General features: G+C 42.4%; 2 protein-coding genes across 3 annotated transcripts; both read right to left on the bottom strand.

The window, feature by feature from the left end:
* Positions 1-9,994: 9,994 nt before the first annotated feature.
* Positions 9,995-15,574, bottom strand: lurap1l (leucine rich adaptor protein 1 like). The gene is made up of 2 exons (XM_027017884.3): positions 14,967-15,574; positions 9,995-11,646 (listed from the first exon to the last, which is right to left on the bottom strand). Exons 1-2 carry the CDS (start codon positions 15,171-15,173, stop codon positions 11,248-11,250), a joined length of 606 nt encoding a protein of 201 aa, XP_026873685.1. The 5' UTR covers positions 15,174-15,574; the 3' UTR covers positions 9,995-11,247.
* Positions 15,575-15,863: 289 nt separating this feature from the next.
* Positions 15,864-19,838, bottom strand: LOC113582223 (5,6-dihydroxyindole-2-carboxylic acid oxidase). 2 transcript variants are annotated; one of them, XM_027017883.3, is made up of 7 exons: positions 19,340-19,836; positions 18,826-19,148; positions 18,348-18,552; positions 17,626-17,793; positions 17,223-17,399; positions 16,927-17,073; positions 15,864-16,423 (listed from the first exon to the last, which is right to left on the bottom strand). In XM_027017883.3, the coding sequence occupies exons 1-7, from the start codon at positions 19,692-19,694 to the stop codon at positions 16,218-16,220; spliced, it is 1,581 nt and encodes a 526-aa protein (XP_026873684.2). In that variant the 5' UTR covers positions 19,695-19,836; the 3' UTR covers positions 15,864-16,217. The 2 variants fall into 2 exon arrangements, with proteins under 2 accessions (XP_026873684.2, XP_081570801.1); XM_081714675.1 differs by lacking the exon at positions 16,927-17,073 and having other exon boundaries at positions 19,340-19,838.
* Between the last annotated feature and the right edge of the window lie 245 nt (positions 19,839-20,083).

The following is a 20,083-nucleotide window of genomic DNA, read 5'->3' as shown; positions in this document are numbered from 1 at the left end:
CAGGCAGGAAGACTGGAGCTAGATAAGTGGGAAACTCTTTTTTTTTTTTTTAAAGAAAGGAAAAAAGTCATTCCACGTAGACACCAGACAGCACACTTTCAACTTAGAATGCTGTTTGGTTCCAAAAGGGCTCTTAGGCTATTTAAAGCTTTGGAATTTGGAAACTTTTGTCACAGGTCTTTTAAAAATGTACCCCGGAAAGAAATCTCAAAGTCAAGAGATAATGTCCTTTGTCTTTGTCTAAGTAAAGAGTAACACATGGTTCCTATTTATCATTCATTTTGCTTTTGTACTTAAAACCTTATTATTAATTGTTTTGTTGAAAGGAAATAGAAAATACATGGATTTATAAAATACTGCAATGATTTGTTTTACAGAATTCCAGAGCGGCAGTCCAAAATGGAAATGTCAGGATCACAGTGGAAAATGGAAGATGAGAGGCAGGATTTCACTGACTTTCTCCAGGGAAAGCACCTTTTTCCTGCTGAATCTGAGAGTTTAGACCAAAAGGAAGATTTATGAGAAAGTGCTAAACATGCACACACATGCAATCATACAATCAAAATAACACACAAGAAGATGATGTTAGAGTGTACAAAATGCTCTAATTACAAGTGGACATTAATCGTGGGCACATATTTGTAGGATTGCCTGTAGGATTCAATACATAAAAAATGTAAAAGTTATGGATATTTCACGTACAGTGTCATTTGCAGGAAAGCCCATCAAGTGCTGTATAGAGTAGTGTTGGGCTGATTAACGATGCCATCATCCATTTGCGACAGCTGACACACATCTCCGTATTAAGTCAGCGTCATATTGTCACACAACACTTTTATTTTGGCTTTATTTTGTAGAATGTGGAAGATCAGTATTTCTCCAGTGCTGAAATCGAGTAACTGTAGTGGGGTTTACTGTATTGATCTAATTAATTGAATAGTCATACATGGAGTATGACAGAGAGGCTCGTTCAGACACTTAAGCAACTGTTTTCTAAAAGATGTTCCCTACAAGAACATCTCAAGAGAACATCTCAAGTGAAGAGGGGTCAAAACTGACCCCATGAAAACCGGTGTGCTCACTGCGGGATGAAGAAGCAGACACGCTTCGCTTCATATTCACGCTTTGTTGAGACAGTCAGTATTCACACTTTTTTCACGCCCTGTGCTCACTTTGTCAACAAATAACATGACTGGTTTTGACTGGATTGGACCATTTTTCTTTTTTTCTTTTTTTTTTGCATAGCAAGGGGTTAAATGTTCAAGCGAACTGAGTTTGGCTTCAGTTACGTTGTTCTGTTAACACATTGCCCCCCCCCCCCACCCCCCACCTCAACATGACCTTGCCTAACTGATCAAGTATTTTTCTTTGTACTGCTATCATGATGTCATGATGTTTTACTTGTCCCAGGCATTTGGGCAGTTGTTAGCGCTGAACTCTGTGCTGACTGAAGTAAAAATACTGCAAGAGAAAACTTGTCAGGGAATCAAGGGTTAGCTTCAGCCAGTTAGCATCACAGGTGGACTGACTCATGACTGTGATTGGCAGGAACACCATCGCTGCCCTAAACAGGCTAGCAACTGGCCGATCAACTTGCTGCACATACTTTTGTACTGGCCCCAGGCGATCGTACCACTTATTACTTAGGTTGAACACTGCCACACCTGCTTGTATTGTACATGTAACAGTTTAAAGCTATTATCAATGATCCACGCATATTCTTCCCCATTCTTTCTCTCAGGCAGCAATTGGGTTTGAGTTCCTGAGAATGTCCTGTTTATCTATAATATATAAAACAATTCAGTGAAATGGGCCAGAGGGCATTCTTTGGGAAATGGATAAATTTTTTTTCTCAATGTTTCTCTCCATCACTCTCTTAATTCTAATGTCTGTGTTTGTGTGTGTGTGTGTGTGTGTGTGTGTGTGTGTGTGTGTGTGTGTGTGTGTGTGTGTGTGTGTGTGTAATGTTTGATTTGGTAAAGTTGTTTTTTAGACAGCTGGTGCAGTGTGGCACCAGGGTTTAGCTTATTACTAGAATTTGCCAAAATGAAAAATCCACATTCATGTGTTTAGCTTGGGTTTTTATGCTTAGTTAAAGACAGTAGCAAGGGAAAAAGTCCACAGTAAACCTAAAATCAAGCAGCAAAAATGATAGCATTTAAAGTCCACCCCTACAAATAAATTAAAAGCATTCATCTGTTGAATTAGGCACTATGGCTATACACAATTGTCTTATTTATCAACACAAATGTATATCTCCCTCTTTATATATACATATGTATATAAACAAAAACTGGTCAGAAATAATTTTCTTCATATACAGTTTTGCTCAGCCTTTGATGACTATATACCCTGACTGTTACCATAGTCAAAATTACCTGACCGTTGAAATAGCTAGAACTGACCTGACTACTACCATAGCTAGAACTGACCTGACTACTACCATAGCTAGAACTGACCTGACTACTTCCATAGCTAGAACTGACCTGACTACTACCATAGCTAGAACTGACCTGACTACTACCATAGCTAGAACTGACCTGACTGTTGCCATATTCCTAAATGCACAGAAGCAACCAGGGGCTTCAGAATCATTCTTTTCTATAATGACAGTGCTCTCCTCCAAACTGAGCTATTTTCAACCCGAGCTGAATGCCAAGTGTGTCGTTACAGGAGCCATGAGCATATGCCAATGATTTACAGGCACACAGAGAGAGAGAGACAGACAGTGAGAGGAGAGAGAGAGAGAGAGAGAGAGAGAGAGAGAGAGAGAGAGAGAGAGAGATGTGAGAGAGAGAGACAGAAAGATAGAGAGAGACAGCCAGAGAGGGGCGAGAGAGAGAGAGCAGGGAGAGAAAGACAGACAGAGAAAGAGAGGAGAGAGACCTGAGAAGAGAGAGAGACAGATAGAGAGAGAGAGAGGAGAGAGAGAGACAGACAGAGAGAGAGGAGAGAGAGAGACAGACAGAGAGAGAGGAGAGAGAGACAGACAGAGAGAGAGAGAGGAGAGAGAGAGACAGACAGAGAGAGAGGAGAGAGACAGACAGAGAGAGAGGAGAGAGAGACAGACAGAGAGAGAGAGAGGAGAGAGAGAGACAGACAGAGAGTCAGGTTCAAGTATCAGAAGCCTCTCTGACACCGTACGACTAAACAGTTGCTAAACCTGTGCATGTCCGTTTCTGTTCAGGAGTCCTGTGACTGGTTAGAGTTTTACATTTCTTTCCCCCCACAAGTGTTGTAAATTGAGACCAGGATGTTTTATCAGGGATAATTTGGAGTTTTTATGTGTGCAAAACAGCACAGGAAATATTCAAATGTTGTCGATGAGCGAGAAAGCAAAAGGAAAAGGCTTACCTTCTTTTGTGTAGAACCAATCAGCGTGTGTGTGTGTGTGTGCGTGTGTGTGTGTGTGTGTGTGTGTGTGTGTGTTGCTAGAATGAGTAGAGCTGAGTGTCGTATACCTGCAGCTCTGGTTTTCTCTGGCAGCCATGTTTCTTCCAGGGTTTACATAGTTGCCATAGCAACACAAAGCTGTACTGGTGTCAGCACACCTTGAGGAAGAGAGGCAGTGGCTCGTTATCATTTAAAGGAACAGGCACCCAAACCGGCCATTATGTGCAGGGCTATTTGACAGGATGAGAAGGGCGTGGTGTTGTTGTTGGACCCTTGTGGTATAATCCATGTTATAATCATATAATTATGACCCAGGGTTAACTCGAGCATTTAATTAAGACCCAGGGTTAACTTGAAGGATATTACAGGCCTATGAGCCGGTCTTGTAATAGCTACAGTATCCGATTAACTACGTGAGTATGAACAAGGAACAGGTATTAGTGATGACGTAGGCCTAACTAACGCACTCGAAGAAAAAAATTATAAACTAACAAAATAGAGGTCTTGAATGGCAGTTATGCTTGGCATGTCCTGCGCGGGTTTGTCAACTTTCACCTTTTCCTCTTCCCATAACCATAGTTACCACAGTCACTTCCTGGTCTCAACATTCCAAACTCCAAGCAATGCCTTGTCGCAAATGAGGTGAATGTACACTAATTGCTATGATAACAAAAGCAAACCAAATAAACGAATAACGCTAATGACGGATTGGTTGAAGCAATAAAAAGCATTCCGTCCTCCCATTGACCCTGTTTACTAAAAAAAAAAAAAAAAAAAGCAGCGTAGGCTATCCTGAGGATGTCAGGATGCATAGAAACAGCTTACTCTTAAGACAACAAGCTAACATTACTTGCTGAGGCCTGTTTATAATTTTCCTTTTGTGTAGAAATAACCACACCTAGGCACCGTAGCTCAGCCTGCCCTCGGGTATACGGACATTCAGTTCCCACACTCTCCTGCTGAACTATTGAATTTAATATTCCTTTTCTTTCTTTGCAGCCTGAATATTTACCACATTATGACACTGGGGTTGCTTTATTAGTTTTGCTATCTCCATCTCTCCAAATATTTGACCCACATGGGAAAAACACAAAAGATTGACACTTTCACATTCAAACATTAATTAGCAACACTGGTGTCAATATGTCCCTAAGTTAGCTTTGTCTTATTCATATTCATGAGCTACACACACTGACAATTGTATGTGCCAAGATTTTCCACTTGCTATAACCATCATATTTTAGCAGAATTCTTTTGGGTATTGTAGCTGGGTTGTGAAATCTATCCAGTGGAGTTATTTTTCCACCACAGAAGTATAAAGCAGACAGTGTGACTTATTTTCCTGAGACGGAGCTGTTTCTTAAAGGACGGCTAGGCGAATGCATCAGTTGAACCGTACTGGGAATCTCTTCTAAGTCACCCCAACTGAAAGCCAGACTCTCATCTGAATGGTAACCCTGACACGCGTAATACAATATGACATTTTCCAAGCCTCCCCGAACCTTCCTGCCCATAGATTATATTTGCTTACGTCTGGGAATATGAAACTAAACTCTGATGAAGTACTGAGCATAGCGGGTATGTCAGGGCATACTTGCAGCCAAAAAAAAAATGTGCTGGGCTGTTTATATAAATACAGGCCCACCAGTTCTTCAGCTGTGCTTTCTTTCAAGCTGAAGGAAGGATGCTCCTTAGGACAAAGCATTCTCTGCAGGCTTTACTTTAAAGGAACATAATGCAATTATGGATTTCGGAGAGGGAAGTCAAATATGTACATTGTCACACAAAGGAGTCTGTTGGGTATCTGCCTTGTTGAGCAGTTCCTCACCATTACGTCTATTTCATGCTCTCTCTCTCCCTCCCTCCCTCTCTCTCTCTCTCTCTCTCTCTCCCCCCTCCCCCCCTCTCTCTCTCGCCCTATCTTTCTCTACCTCTGTGAGATCAGAAGCCTTTTGATGTGCTGTTCCAGTAACCCATATCCCAGTGCTTCGCATGTCCACTGGCCTTGACACTGACAGGTTCTCACAGTTTACCTGGTGTTGGTTTTCCCTGGCCACTAGTTCTGGGGCTAATTTTCTAATAGATTTCTCTCTCTCTCTCTCTCTCTCTCTCTCTCTCTCTCTCTCTCTGTCTGTCTGTCTGTTTTTCTTTTTCTTTCATTCTCTCTGTCTCTCTCTGTGATTATCCCACCCCTAGGAGGGTAATTAGGTTTATTCCAGATGAATAAATGATTGTTTCTCGTGGCTTTGAAATTGTGACCGAAACCTTTGGCCTCTGGTCTTTCCCATGCAGACTCTTGAGATTGAGAAGATACTGGATAAACCATAATTACATTCTGGCTATAGTTACACACTAAACCCTACATCTTGAAATGGATTATCAAATATGTTTTTTCTCCCCTTCACAGTAGGTGCATTTATTTGCTAAAAGAATACAGCTACAGTCTGAACTTAAAATATTTAATTCCATTTAAAATGTTCTATTTCTGTTCCAGCCTCATTTTAATGCATCTAAAACACCTTAAATATTTATAAGTTAAATACTTGAGGGATAATTTTAGATAGGCTAAGCATTAGACTTGCGTGTTATCAAGGTATTATGGTATATGAAAGACATTTGGAAATCCTGAAGGTGTGGTTTTCAATACTGTCATTTAAAAAAATTATTGATGGGAAATAAAAATGTATAAATGTAAATTATTATATTAAAACAGGGAACCTAGAGAAGAAAATATTGGCTTATGGTGACAACTTGCACAAAGGACTAATATTTATTGTAATTCTTGCCTATGTTCATTATGTGTTTATATTCCTACCTGGTAGATTGGTTAACTACATTTCCCATACACCCTAGGGGGTGATTACATTGTATATTCTTTGATAAGGAGGAAGTTTTGGTCTTCAACAGGGAGTGGCTTGTTTCCCTAGTGCTCAACTTCCACATTGGTTACCATGTTTTCTTTCTGATAATTCTGGAGTCTACGCTGCATGATGGCTAATGTAGTTTTTTCAAATTAGGTAATTTCTGTCTCCTAGCTAATCATTCGGTCTCCTAGCTAATCAATTAAATGTGACTATATATGGAATCATGAATATATAGTCGCACATAACTTTATCTACAAACACTACTACAAAAGTAGTTTATTAGCCACATGATTTGATTAAGTTGTTACACAGCTACCACCAGGCAATCATCATCTCCCTTCAGCCCCCTGATGTGTCTTGGCGGCGTCATCGGGTCCGTGGTGACATGTCGGGACGGTATGGAGGTATGAAAATACTACATACTGCCCAAGTATACTAAGACGTGGATTTAATAAAGTGCAAGGAGATCCAATTCTGAGCAGTCTACATTTCAGTTGTAGTCCTGCTCCCAGCACACCTGAACCAGGTGTAAGGAGATCTAATTCTGAGCAGTCTACATTTCAGTTGTAGTCCTGCTCCCAGCACACCTGAACCAAGTGGAAGGAGATCTAATTCTGAGCAGTCTACATTTCAGTTGTAGTCCTGCTCCCAGCACACCTGAACCAAGTGGAAGGAGATCTAATTCTGAGCAGTCTACATTTCAGTTGTAGTCCTGCTCCCAGCACACCTGAACCAAGTGGATGGAGATCTAATTCTGAGCAGTCTACATTTCAGTTGTAGTCCTGAACCCAGCACACCTGAACCAAGTAGAAGGAGATCTAATTCTGAGCAGTCTATATTTCAGTTGTAGTCCTGCTCCCAGCACACCTGAACCAAGTGTAAGGAGATCTAATTCTGAGCAGTCTATATTTCAGTTGTAGTCCTGCTCCCAGCACACCTGAACCAAGTGGAAGGAGATCTAATTCTGAGCAGTCTACATTTCAGTTGTAGTCCTGCTCCCAGCACACCTGAACCAAGTGGATGGAGATCTAATTCTGAGCAGTCTATATTTCAGTTGTAGTCCTGCTCCCAGCACACCTGAACCAAGTGGAAGGAGATCTAATTCTGATCAGTCTATATTTCAGTTGTAGTCCTGCTCCCAGCACACCTGAACCAAGTGGAAGGAGATCTAATTCTGAGCAGTCTACATTTCAGTTGTAGTCCTGCTCCCAGCACACCTGAACCAAGTGGATGGAGATCTAATTCTGAGCAGTCTATATTTCAGTTGTAGTCCTGCTCCCAGCACACCTGAACCAAGTGGAAGGAGATCTAATTCTGATCAGTCTATATTTCAGTTGTAGTCCTGCTCCCAGCACACCTGAACCAAGTGGAAGGAGATCTAATTCTGATCAGTCTATATTTCAGTTGTAGTCCTGCTCCCAGCACACCTGAACCAGGTGTAAGGAGATCTAATTCTGAGCAGTCTATATTTCAGTTGTAGTCCTGCTCCCAGCACACCTGAACCAAGTGGATGGAGATCTAATTCTGAGCAGTCTATATTTCAGTTGTAGTCCTGCTCCCAGCACACCTGAACCAGGTGTAAGGAGATCTAATTCTGAGCAGTCTACATTTCAGTTGTAGTCCTGCTCCCAGCACACCTGTACCAAGTGTAAGGAGATCTAATTCTGAACAAAAAAAGAATGCGCTGACTGAAGATTTCTAACAGGTAGCAGGTAGTCTTCTCAGATTTCATTGTGTACACAACAGATTGGCGGCTGAATATACATGAAGCTAAACACATTCGACCCAAGCCTAAGCAACCTAAGCAATGACATGTTTCTACTAGCAACCGGCCACTGTTACTATGTCAGCAGTTACAGCGTACTGTTGGTTCACTTTTAAGAATATGTCTCTATCAATTAAGTGTTTCTTCAAACAAAGTAACCCACCACCGTCTGTTATGGAGGGACACTACAATACTACACAACCTACAGCAGAGATGTTTTAAAATCAGCGTGAAAAGGCAACTTATCCCAATCTTTCACAGCTTTGAAGTGGTGAATATAGCAAGGACATACTCAAAGCCCAAGGTTATAGTCCCTCCCATGGAAAACTAAATCGGTGATCAATGACTAGCACCCTTCTTTGGAATTCCAACTCCGAGTGGCCTATTACCCAACTTGACTAACCTGTTTTCAAGGCTAACACCACACTTGCACAAAGGAAGTGCAAGAAGGCGAACTGTTTCTTTTCTATGAAACATACTGTCTTTGTGTCAAACTGCAACTCCTGGAATACAACGAGATTTCATAATTTAGTGTTTATTCTGCTCTAACTAATTTATTGTGTTTTTGGCAAGCTGAATTGGATGTTAGAACAAGAAAAAATGTTTGAAACCTTCAGTCCTTCCTTGTTTTTAAAAGACTAACATTGTGCTGAGAACTATTATGTTCACTATTAAGACACATAAACGCACATTTGTCATAAACAGGACTCAAGAATGAAGAATTCTTCATATCGTCTGAATATTGGTTTCCTTTCCGGGAGCAAATCAGTACAATTCGTGTCTTTATTTCTTTCTTTCAAGGTTAATTCACTCATTAAATATGTGAAACAAATCAGATCCAGCCCTTCATTTTAGAGAAGGGGAATCTCTCTATCAAATATGAGAAAGTGATTGGATCATTCTGGATTTTTGCTTTCACTGAGTTGCACTGCCCAGTTTGTGTTTTGCTTGTTTATATACAGAGTAACTTGTAACTACACCTGTCAAACCCTCTGTGATGAGTGTAGTTTTGTTTATTTAAAGCATTGACTGTAATACTGGTCACACCGTAAGGGTTAACCTTGTTGATTGTAATGCAACATTACATTTGTGTACTGGAATGGGTGGGTGAACATCTTGAGAAAGGGATTGAGAGGTAGAGAGAGAGAGAGAGAGAGAGAGAGAGAGAGAGAGAGAGAGAGAGAGAGAGAGATAGGAAGCATGAAACAGACGTAATGGAGACGTAATGAGAGAGATCTAGACTTTCTCCTTGCTGACTCAATTACATGCTGAGTACACAAATGAGCCTGTACTATCCAGAGATCTTCAATAAAGAAGAAATTAAAATACACTTAAGAACATTCCTGTACTGACCCCCAAAATAAATTTCCCCTGTTCCCAGCCAGCACTCTTAAGAGAGACTTCAATTAGACTCATGGAAAACTCCACAAGCTGCAAAATAATCTTGGAAACATCTCCTGTCTCTCAAAAGGATAAAAAACCCCCCATATCTTTAGCTCATGTCTGTAGTCCATGGAGAGCCATGTGATGTGTGACAATCAGAATAACTAATTTAAAAGGACCCACAATGACAGTGACCTGTAGGAGAGTGTGTGACATGAATTCCATTCTGCACTAAAGGGGGCTTTGGAATGAGGAATAAGGAATGAAATATGTCAGCGCTCGCTGTAAATGCTCCTCAAACCTCAACGTAAAGAAAGATTGTATTCGGCTCTGCCGTTATACCACGTCCTCGAACTCGGACCCCAGAGGACTGCCATTTAATGCTTTCCTCGCCTGCCCAGACAATCATATGAAGAGCATAAGTTATATGTGGAATATAAATTAATAATCCACATTATTCCACAATCGCTTCAGTTAAAGGACTTCTCAGTTTCAGGACATGGATACAAGAAGACACATTCAGATGCGAGTGTGAAACACAATATATTATGATGTTTTCACCACACACACAATGTCAAAACATGTAGTAATAAATTAGAAGCCAAAAGCCTTTGTTCCTATGCAGTACATTTGGAGCATATGAAATCACACACACACACACACACACACACACACACACACACACACACACACATAGGCACACACTTGTTGGAAAATTGCAGATAAAAAACTAAACACAAGACTTCTCTTATACCTTTAGTGGGCTTCAGATCAAATACATCGTAAAAAAGCAGTACATCAAAAAGAAGACAAATCACTCAAGTTTAAAAAATTCCCCCAAATGTTTTAAACAGTCAGTTTTAGCAGTTTTGTCAAGAAAGCCACAAACTGTGCGATGCTGCAGGAAATGACAAAACATAAAAATTCAGTCTTTTGTTTTAAAAGTCGGAATTCTGTTATTTTTATGACATTAGAAATGTAAGTAATTTGGGCATGAGAAATGAGAAATTGCACTTTAGAGCTACAGTTCCTCAAAGCTTAAGTGACAGAGCTTTACTGACACACAATAACACTAGTCTACCAAACTCTTAGGCTTTTATAAAAATCAATGCACAGCCAGCTGGGAGCTTCATTATAGCACCATTTTTGGTGTGACTGGTATTGTGTTAACGTGTAATAAAAAATCTCTTAAAGCTTTGTTGACTTAATCCAGTTATTCATGGTCAGTGAAACACTATTTTCACTATAGGAAATCCACTTAACTGCTTCAAACTGCTGTGACAGAACAGGTGTGTTGTTGATCTCTTAGCAGTGTCATGCTACTGCCATTATCACTGAGTGTCTTTGCTTGCTGTTGCTGGATGTTGGGAAATCAGTGGTACTGATAATTAGCCATAAACCCCACCGCATACACAGGCTAATTAAGAGGAACGATGAAATAAGACTTGAAGGAAATTAAAAAGAGTTTTTGCAGAGTGAATGTGTCAGAATGAGTACATAAACTAAGACCTTTTCCCTTGGAGATGTAACAGAGATTTTGCTTCAGAACTGACAACACTACACGGCGCATACATCCAGTGGAAAGCCAAGAATGTACTATGGGTGAGCGGAATTTTAATTATCAAAGCATTTGGCTTAGGGACACATGTCTGGTGACCTCTTAACTGAATCACAGTGACAGGACCATATCAGCAGCAGATGCTGACAGCCAACGCCTAGCTTGAACTCCGCGCCTTTTTCAGTTGTCCCTGCGGAATGAAACCTTTTTACTTTCTCCAGTCCCGCTTTCATTCACCGTAGTGGCTGTGTCTGAAGGCCGCGCTGCAGGTTAGCGTCACGGGGCTATCCGAAACAGTAGTACTCATCTGAGTCCACTCTGGGTCGAAGTGGGGATTGGGTCCATTCTGGTTCGAATGTGTCATCCTTAATGACGGGTTGGTCTTTGAAGCTGCCTGATAAGTCAGTGGGAGAGGTATGATCCTCTAGGTCTTCCCCCAGGGTATCCAAATAACTTCCCAGTGAAATCCCATCCAGTTCATCAGTCCTGTCACGGAAGCCAATGATGCTCCCTTGGTCCGATGCTTCCTGACTCTCCGATAGGCTATACAAGCTGCCATTTAAGCTGCTCTCTCGGCTGGCCATGCCCCCTCGTTCCTCCATCACCCAGCGGATGGATTCAATTCCTTCGTTGATTGACAGGAGCTGATGCATCAGCTTGACATCGATGGCACGGAGATGGGCCTAGATTTCGAGGAAATAAAAATCACCTTTTGAATATGTTTAAGATGTGATGTTCATAAGCATGACATAGGCTGACAGCAGAACACATGTCCTGATTTAATTATGAATCCATCCTGTGCACTGAATTATTTAACTACGAATTACACTACAGATGCCAGAAACATCTAGAAAATAAGATGATTGGTAACTAAAAGGAATTGACAATTCTAGAACTTGGAGGTTCTGGACCTAACATTTGGCCTCGTCTGTTAGACAAACGTGTCTGAAAAGTGCCTCTCTCTTAGCTATTCTCCACATTTTAAGGAGAAATTTGTCACCACTGTTTTCACACTTGCGGTCAAGATAGCAAAAGTAAATCACGTCATCTCTCTGGCCGCAGGGAGCTCTGTGCAATGACACGCGGACTCAAATGCAATGCAAAAACAGCGCTGGCAAGGCAGCTAGAAGCACAAAAAGCTTCATGCCAAATTTGCATGCGCTAATGCACGTTCAAAAAAGATGGATCAGAAACACAGATCTGCAATCCTTGTATATAAAGAGTCAAGCTCTTACCATTTGCAATTTGCTGGTACTGTACCATTGGCCTGCCACTGCCTGTGATCTATAGTATAACAACCTCCCTGTCCCTTATATGTACACTCATTTACACATCTGGAATTTAACACAGAGGCTCAGTGAGAGAGAAGACAGCAGCAAGCAATAATACTCCTACTGTTTGCATTGTGCCTACATCCTGTCTTTATGAGATCATTGACTCACTCCATAGCCACTGTGGAATTTTACTGTGTGGACTGAGAGATCCGCGGAGGAGATAGCATTGCAACAAGTGCCAGGGGAACAGCCTGCAGCTTAACCAAGGGGCCGATGTTTTTTCTGTTCTCTAATCTCTTATAATAATAACAATTTTGTTCTCTATTAAATGTGGACAAAAAGGCTCTAATCTGCTGCCAAAAATGCAGAATTGTATTTTGTGCTCCTAACATTGCACTGAAACAGACATTTCCATGTCTGCCCATGTCAATGGATCTAAAGAGTTTATTGGTTTGTCATTGTTTATGTTGGGGGTGTGTGTGTGTGCGCGCGCGGGGGTGCACTGAAACGTTTTATATGCTGACCTGCAGTTTCCCCTTCACTCTTTCACAAAGGGCAAAAGAAACTTTAGGATACGCTTCCTTAAGTGACCAGTGAAGCCTACGCAGGACAGCAAAACCTCTCTTCAGACCCAGTAACACATGTTGAAATGATTAGCACATGTGAAACCAACATCCGAACCTGCTATCGGTGCATGATCAATACCATGACTAATTACATATGCGCAGGCATGAAGGTCATAAAATAAATCAAGGCTATGGACATCCTCAGATGAGACATGTTAAAGCAGGGTGATATTAGAATGTTTGTAAAGGAGCCTGAATTCTGATATTTTTAATGACCTAATGATTTAAGTTTTAAATACTCTTTAAATTAACCCCGTTTTTGAGCTGATACCACGACATTTATATAATACGTTTTAAAACTATGGGAGAAAAAAGTATTATACCACACTATTCAGAGCCCGTGACTGTATGAAATCCATGTTAGGGTGATGACAGTATACCTAAAGCATATGACCCCATTCTAATATGTGTAAACACAACAAATTTATGTCATAAAACAACACCACATAACACTGGTGGCAGCTTAACTTAAGAATCATGCCTGGCGATGCGGTCAGAGGACAAACCCCGGATTGGATTAAAGATTAAGCTTTTGAGTAAATGCAAACTGACAAGTTTGTGCAACAAGTTTTAAAACACCCTGCAAGAAGCAAGGCAAGGAAACTTGTTTTTGAGTTGCTTTTATGCAGTTACTTTCAGATACAATGCAGTAAGAAAGGAGACCCCTGTGAATAATTTATGTTGCCCTGTCTGTATGCTCTCATTCATGAACACTTGCATTCAAAACAAAGTGTGTGAATGACTCTGTGTGTGCCACAGAGCCAGCTGCATGTATTGCTGCTGTCCATTTAACAACTGATCTGAGACTTGGCCTCTTGACCCTTACTGTCATCACTCACTGTTATGGAGAGGGCAGCCAGACAGGCCCCAGGCCAGCTGCTGACATAATGAAGGCACGACACCCATGGACATGAAGTCACTGAACAAATGGTGGCTCTGATGTACAGCAATGCCCTTTTCTGCTCCACAGGCACGAAACAACCTACCCCAGTAACATCAGTTAGAACGGACTCCCTTATAGTCCCTGTATCTCTGCCTGACAGAACAGCAATGGATGTCTAATACAGTTAAAGAGCTTCTCCAATGCTAAAGATACTGGACAAATTATATATATATATATAAAGGGTTAACAATGAACATAAAAAATATGCAAGAAAAAAAAAGCAGGACACTTGTTGGAACAACTTTAACTTTCAAACTGTCAGAGATGTAGAGCACAACTGGAAGAGGCCTGCTCCAAATCGAGTTCATTTTCACTCCATCTGTGTGCGCTCATTTATAATTACATTCAGAACTAAATGAACGGCGACAACAACCCGTGTGCCAGACAAGGAGAACAGTTGCTATAAAGGGTTACTGGAGACAGAACACAATCTTACAAGACCCAGCTCCTGCCTAACTCCTAACATTCGGGGTGATGATGATGATGATGATGATGGCCCGTGCACGAAATCTCTTCACGTGATGGACAGCAGTCTGACATCGCGTGAAAGGCCAGACGGGGCGACAATAATGTGTGAACGACACTTGGATCAAGTGCAGACGGTCCCTCTGATTGAATGGGGGGTTGCTGGTGATCAAAGAACCCGAGCTGGAGTATTTCTGAATAGTTGGATGTTAGCATAGTCTCAGTGACTAGTCCGTCCGTTTTTTTTGCACGGGAGTCTTGTGACTTTAAAAACACGTGTCGGACTGTACGGTTAGTGAAGTTTACGCATGACGTTTATTTCCATTGTACCTGCCCAGGATTATGAGAAGAGCAGACTTTAATGGATTGGACATTACCAAAGTCGTACAACATGCCTATGGGTCACACAGGGATCTGGACCAACGTGGAATAGAAGAACCTCTCACAGTCAAATGAGAGTGAGCAAGACGAGTGGAAAACTAGAGCAAACTCGATTTTACAGCCTTCGTCCAGCCTGTAGACTATAAAATAACCTGCATTAGCCTGGATTATAGACTAATTGAACACAGCCGAATTCATTTATCCAGTCAAGCTCTAGAAAGTGCGTATTTCATTGATCTGACGCAGCATCTCTAAAGTTAAACGAGCCTTCGCTGTTCAGACCGGCTACAAAGAGCCCCGTTGATCCTACTCACCATTTCCTCTTTCAGAAATGACATCTTGCTCTCCAGTCGCTGTAAATCGTTGGTAGCGGACTGGCTGTTCGCTGCTGTCGGGAGTTTGGACTCAGTCTTGCCTCTGTGCACTCCTTCAGCAATGGACCGAATCAAGCTCTCCGGAACTTTGCGGCCCAGTTTCCCCTCTATATCTTTAAAATCCGGTACGATGTTTTCCTCTTCCATAGCTGATCAAGTTTATAAACGTACGGATAAGACCTCGGGCAAGTAAATAATTAATAGCGCGATGAAATTACCGGCCACTGATCCTAGTTCAGCTCAGATGAAGAGAATGATCTTTCCTACAAACACAGTCCGGTTTCTAGATATCAAAAGAATGGAAATAACTACTTGACCATCGAGAGACTTCACCCATCCATAAAGTTAAGGCGGCTTAACATTTGTGGCGCAAAAGTACGAGCCCAGTCCGCAGTCTTCGGCTTATTGCGGACGGATAAAGTGCCCGAACCTGCCCGGGCGCTCAGGGTCCAGGAGCGAGCCCTCCTCGTGGTGCGCGGTGACGGGCTGCGTTTGTACTTTTACGCGCACAGGTGGGGATGCCCTCTCACACCCGCCTGCAACGCCCCCAACCGACTTCCACGCCTGGGCTTGTTCATTTCGCTGCCAGGATTAAGGTTTTTTTTGTGAAATTATTTTCACGTCTGAGAGAAAAGACTCACCCAAATACATTTTTCTTTTGTAGTTGTTAACCAAAATCACGCATTTGCGGTATGTTTTTTCACAAACAGATGTAATGACGGGTCTCTCAATTATTCCTTGTGTGGACTGCCATCTAGTGGCATCAAGAATGTCACACAAAATAGCCTTCGGAGACTGCAAGCACCTGTACCTTGGTAAAAGTAGATTTAGTAAGAGTTTTTTTTTTAATTTTTTAATTTTTTAATTTATTTATTTTTATTTATTGTATTCAGTTGCAGGATGTCTTCAGACTTTTGATTAAAGTGACAGCAATAAAATAACATCCAAATGATGTATACAACTTTACAGAACAATTTTTAAAATACTATTAACGCCCAGATTGCAAAACATTATTTAAAATTTAGTACTAAATGGTATTATGCACTTTTGCAGTACCCAGACGTTGGATTCATATGGCATAAGACACTTCCCCATTCATTTAAAATGCACCAAAATGTAATGAAGCAGCATCAACATTATTCTATGATGCACAAACAATACAAAAGGTCTACCAAACGGAGAATAGTACATTTAAACCACAGACTGGGTCTTGTCATTATGCCTGCTGTCTTGATCATCATAGCACTGGTACTGTTCTCCGAGCAAAGGCTGTCTTCCCTCCGTCTTGTTGGAACTAGTGCGGACGATGCACGTGGTGACAGTGAAGATGATTGCTACAACGATAAGGGCTGCCACCACAGCAATTGTGATGATTTCAGTCAGCGTGATGGGGCGTGCTGGACACAGAATTGCTTGTTATAAACATGTTAAACATGATGCAATGCTGTTTTAATGCATGCACATGACATAATGTTAGAATGCATATATGAACGCACACATATGACATAACACTGCTATAGTATACATACAATGACTTTGAAATGCGACCATTACAAAAGTAATTAAAAAATAAAAGTAATAAAATAGATGTAAAAGAATGAGCAAACAGTTATTTAAACTACAGTCTTTCAACACATTTTCTTATTATTCCTGCAGTAACACATCTGATTCAGCTCATATAACTATCAAACCCTAAATAAACTGAATCATGGGTGCTAAAGAAGGGAACACAACGTGATACTGCAAATTACAGATTATCGCTAGAACTGGATTAAATAAAAATCGCTCTAAAGAACAAAAATGAATCTAATATGATGCATTCACTTCAGGCTTGCCTGATTCATTAGGTCAGTCTGAATGTCATAAAGAGTAAGAACTAAGGCTACACTGCAGTTCCCACCTGGCCACTCAGCCTCATAGGAGTAGCCGAGGTTCTCTGGTGCTGTGGCGAACATTTCTGCATTGGAGACTGGAGGCCAGAAGGGCACCATGTTGTGATGTCTGTTGTGGCCAATCGGCGCGTTCTCCAGCGGGTACACAGCCGATTCTAATACACACACAGACACTCACACTCACACACAAACACAGTGGGACTCGTAGACGTTGAATTAATACTAGGGATTTTGCTAGGGACTCTTGCTGGCTAGGCTACGTTAGATCCTGTAAAGAGCATCACCCATGTCCAGGTTGTGCTACCTGGGTGTCTCCGGAGCCATTCGTCGAAGACAGCATCGGTGAAGGTATGCAGCAGAACAAAGATTGGGTCGTTAGGGGACAGGTGTGTCGTTCCACCTGTCCCATTCAGAAACAGGTGTGCCAGGTTGTGTAGACTACGCACTATGGGGTCGTAGATACCCTCAGGGACACTGTAACCTAGGAACGCAGCACAGAGGATGTTTTTAACATCAGCTTGATAATTACCAAAGTTATAACATCATTATAACTTCTGAACTTGTGTGATGATAGATCCCCTCTACTGCTTTGGGCTTTGGACTGACTTACTGTGAGCAACAGAGGATGCTATGTAAATATAATGGTGGTATTCAGCGGTGTTACTGTGTGTGTGTGTGTGTGTGTGTGTGTGTGTGTGTACGTGTACCTTCAATGGTGTTTCTGAAGCTCTCAGAAGAGGTGGAGTAGAATGGAGGTGTATCAAAATCTTGGACCTCCAGGCAGGCCTTTATGTCCTGAGGCTCAGGGAGCTTCTGCACCATGGGCCGAGCCACATTCCCTGCTGGGTTCCTCCTGATGGGGCCATTTTCAGTACCTGAGTGAGAGAGAGAGAGAGAGAGAGAGAGAGAGAGAGAGAGAGAGAGAGAGAGAGAGAGAGAGAGAGAGAGAGAGAGAGAGAGAGAGAGAGAGAGAGAGAGAGAGAGAGAGAGATTTATAGCATTCTCACTTGTTCTGTATTTTGTTTTTTTTCTCCCTGGAAATGGGAACACATCACACAGCCCAAAACTACTTAATATGATATAGTTTTTACCATCTGAAGAAACAATCTGAGAAACAACACTCTTCTTGGTTTGTTGTCGCTCCATCCGATGCTTGGGAATTGTTTATTTTAATAACGTCATGCATAAACAATGACTCTGATGTTGTGTCATATGACTGGAGGCCTGTGTTGTATCCAAGATTATGAAACATTTTTAGACATACCACCCCTATATTTTTTTTAATACTAATGCAAGTTATTTCAGAAAAAATGAAATGAATGTGTTAAGGCGAAAACAAAAGTATCCTATAGGAGGAGAGAGAGAGAGAGAGAGAGAGAGAGAGAGAGAGAGAGAGAGAGAGAGAGAGACGACGCAGAAGTGAACTCACTGTTGCAGATGGTACCCAGGGTGTCGTAGTCGTCCACGCTCTCGCAGATCACTTGCCACCGCGAGAAGATGGAGTTCGAGCTGATGGCCCCGTCATCGAAGCTGCTGCGCGCGCCCATCAGGTCGTCCGTGCAGATGTCACACTGGTTGCCTCCTATGGCAAAGTCCCAGTACGGCAGCGCAAAACCCGGGTCCTGCAACATGTCCTGGAAAAACACGGGACACTCGCATAGAGGGGATTGCGAGCTTCGACAGCACAACTTTTCTTTTTGAGCTGTAACTGGAAGCCGGCTGAGTAATTACACGTTACAGCCCTGCTTCCTTTCTTATTTGTAAAGCACGTGCGTAAGATGCGTAACATGCATACGTTTTGAAATCCAAGCGCGGAGACGAATGGGATAAAATAAACAGAGTAAAAAGCGTCATAGCACTATAAAGGTAAATCAAATCCCCGCAACATCCGACGCGCGCGCCCTCACCTGCATATCGCGTTCCAGCTGCAGTAGGTGGTACCGATGCCACGTCAGGAACCCGGGGCCCTCGTGAGAGAAGTCCACTCCCCCGAAGCTCGGTTGTCCGCCGCCGAGGAAGGTTTTACTGACAGAGTAGTAGTGCGCCCACACGAAATAGTTGTAGACGGTGATGTTCTGGAACTGCGTGCTGTTGCCGTCGGGTCCAAACACCTCCTCGTAGCGCCGCGTGGCGATGACAACATCGGGGTGCGTAGCACGCTTGGCCCGGTCGAGAGCGTTCACGAAGGCGCGCTTCTCGGCTGGGCTCAGCGTCATGACATTTCTTCTGACTGAGAGAGATGCAGATTAACAATGATAACTAACTACTTTTGCACAAAAATAAAGTTTCAGGCGGTGCTACCCAGCATATCCCCCCAGTATGAAGTAAATAAACCAAACAGCCACATGAGTTTCTTTAAACAGTGAAGAAAAAGTCGCTTTTGGAAGACCAGAGGAAGGTGACATCATTAATGTCGCTCACCCACGGGGACAGGCTGATCGCAGTTCAGCCCGGTAAACCCGTGTCTACATCTCCCGCAGTTATAGCCGGAAAAGTTGCTGTTGCATTGGCATGTGCGATTGAAGAACTTAAAGGGCCAGCGCTCGCGGTCATCCCGCCCGTCGTGGGGGTACTGTGGTCCGTGAGGGCGCAGGTCCACGCGAACAGGCACGCACTGTCCTCGTCCCGTGTTCACTCCGCACGGATTATTGACCTGCCCAAACACAGACGGGCAGCACTGGGCACTCCGGAGAATCTCCGGTGTAACGCATTCTCTTGGAAACTGGGCGCGCACCTTAACGACGCATAACGGCACCAGAACCCAATACGTCCACATTGTACAAAATACGAAACTCTACTGGTCAAGCTGGTTCTCAAACGCATAACAGACGTTGGTGTCTAATATGTGAAATTAGATACCGCCCTGGCAAAAGCCTTGGACTGCTGGAATTATTTCCATCCGAACAGCTCTATGGCTCTAACTGTGCCACGAGACCCGACTAAAGAAATCCCGAGTTTAAATACCGGATTAGCGCATGACTCCGACGTCTCTGATCCCCGCGTGACCGCATCACATTTCATACGCACTCGAGATAATCGGGGTCATGCAGCGCTTGTAAAAAAATTCTAAAAGAAAATGTCTAGCTAAGACAGCTGCCTCCTTCCGAGTTGTGGGCCCTGCACAAAGCGTGCTGTGACAGTATGAAGATCTACATATGCAGACTT

This window comes from Electrophorus electricus, chromosome 5 (genome assembly GCF_041902795.1).
Source record: "Electrophorus electricus isolate QZ-2024a chromosome 5, ASM4190279v1, whole genome shotgun sequence".
NCBI lineage: Eukaryota > Metazoa > Chordata > Actinopteri > Gymnotiformes > Gymnotidae > Electrophorus > Electrophorus electricus.
Note: the sequence above shows the minus strand (reverse complement) of the source record. Positions and strands in the feature narration are given on the sequence as shown.

Coding starts and splice junctions, on each gene's coding strand:
- lurap1l (XM_027017884.3), bottom strand. CDS start 15,173: ATGGAAGAGGAAAACATCGTACCGGATTTTAAAGATATAGAGGGGAAA. Junction 11,647..14,966: donor CATTTCTGAAAGAGGAAATG/GTGAGTAGGATC, acceptor CTCGAAATCTAG/GCCCATCTCCGTGCCATCGA.
- LOC113582223 (XM_027017883.3), bottom strand. CDS start 19,694: ATGTGGACGTATTGGGTTCTGGTGCCGTTATGCGTCGTTAAGGTGCGC. Junction 18,553..18,825: donor AGCTGGAACGCGATATGCAG/GTGAGGGCGCGC, acceptor GTGTTTTTCCAG/GACATGTTGCAGGACCCGGG. Junction 16,424..16,926: donor CTATGAGGCTGAGTGGCCAG/GTGGGAACTGCA, acceptor TTCTGTGTCCAG/CACGCCCCATCACGCTGACT.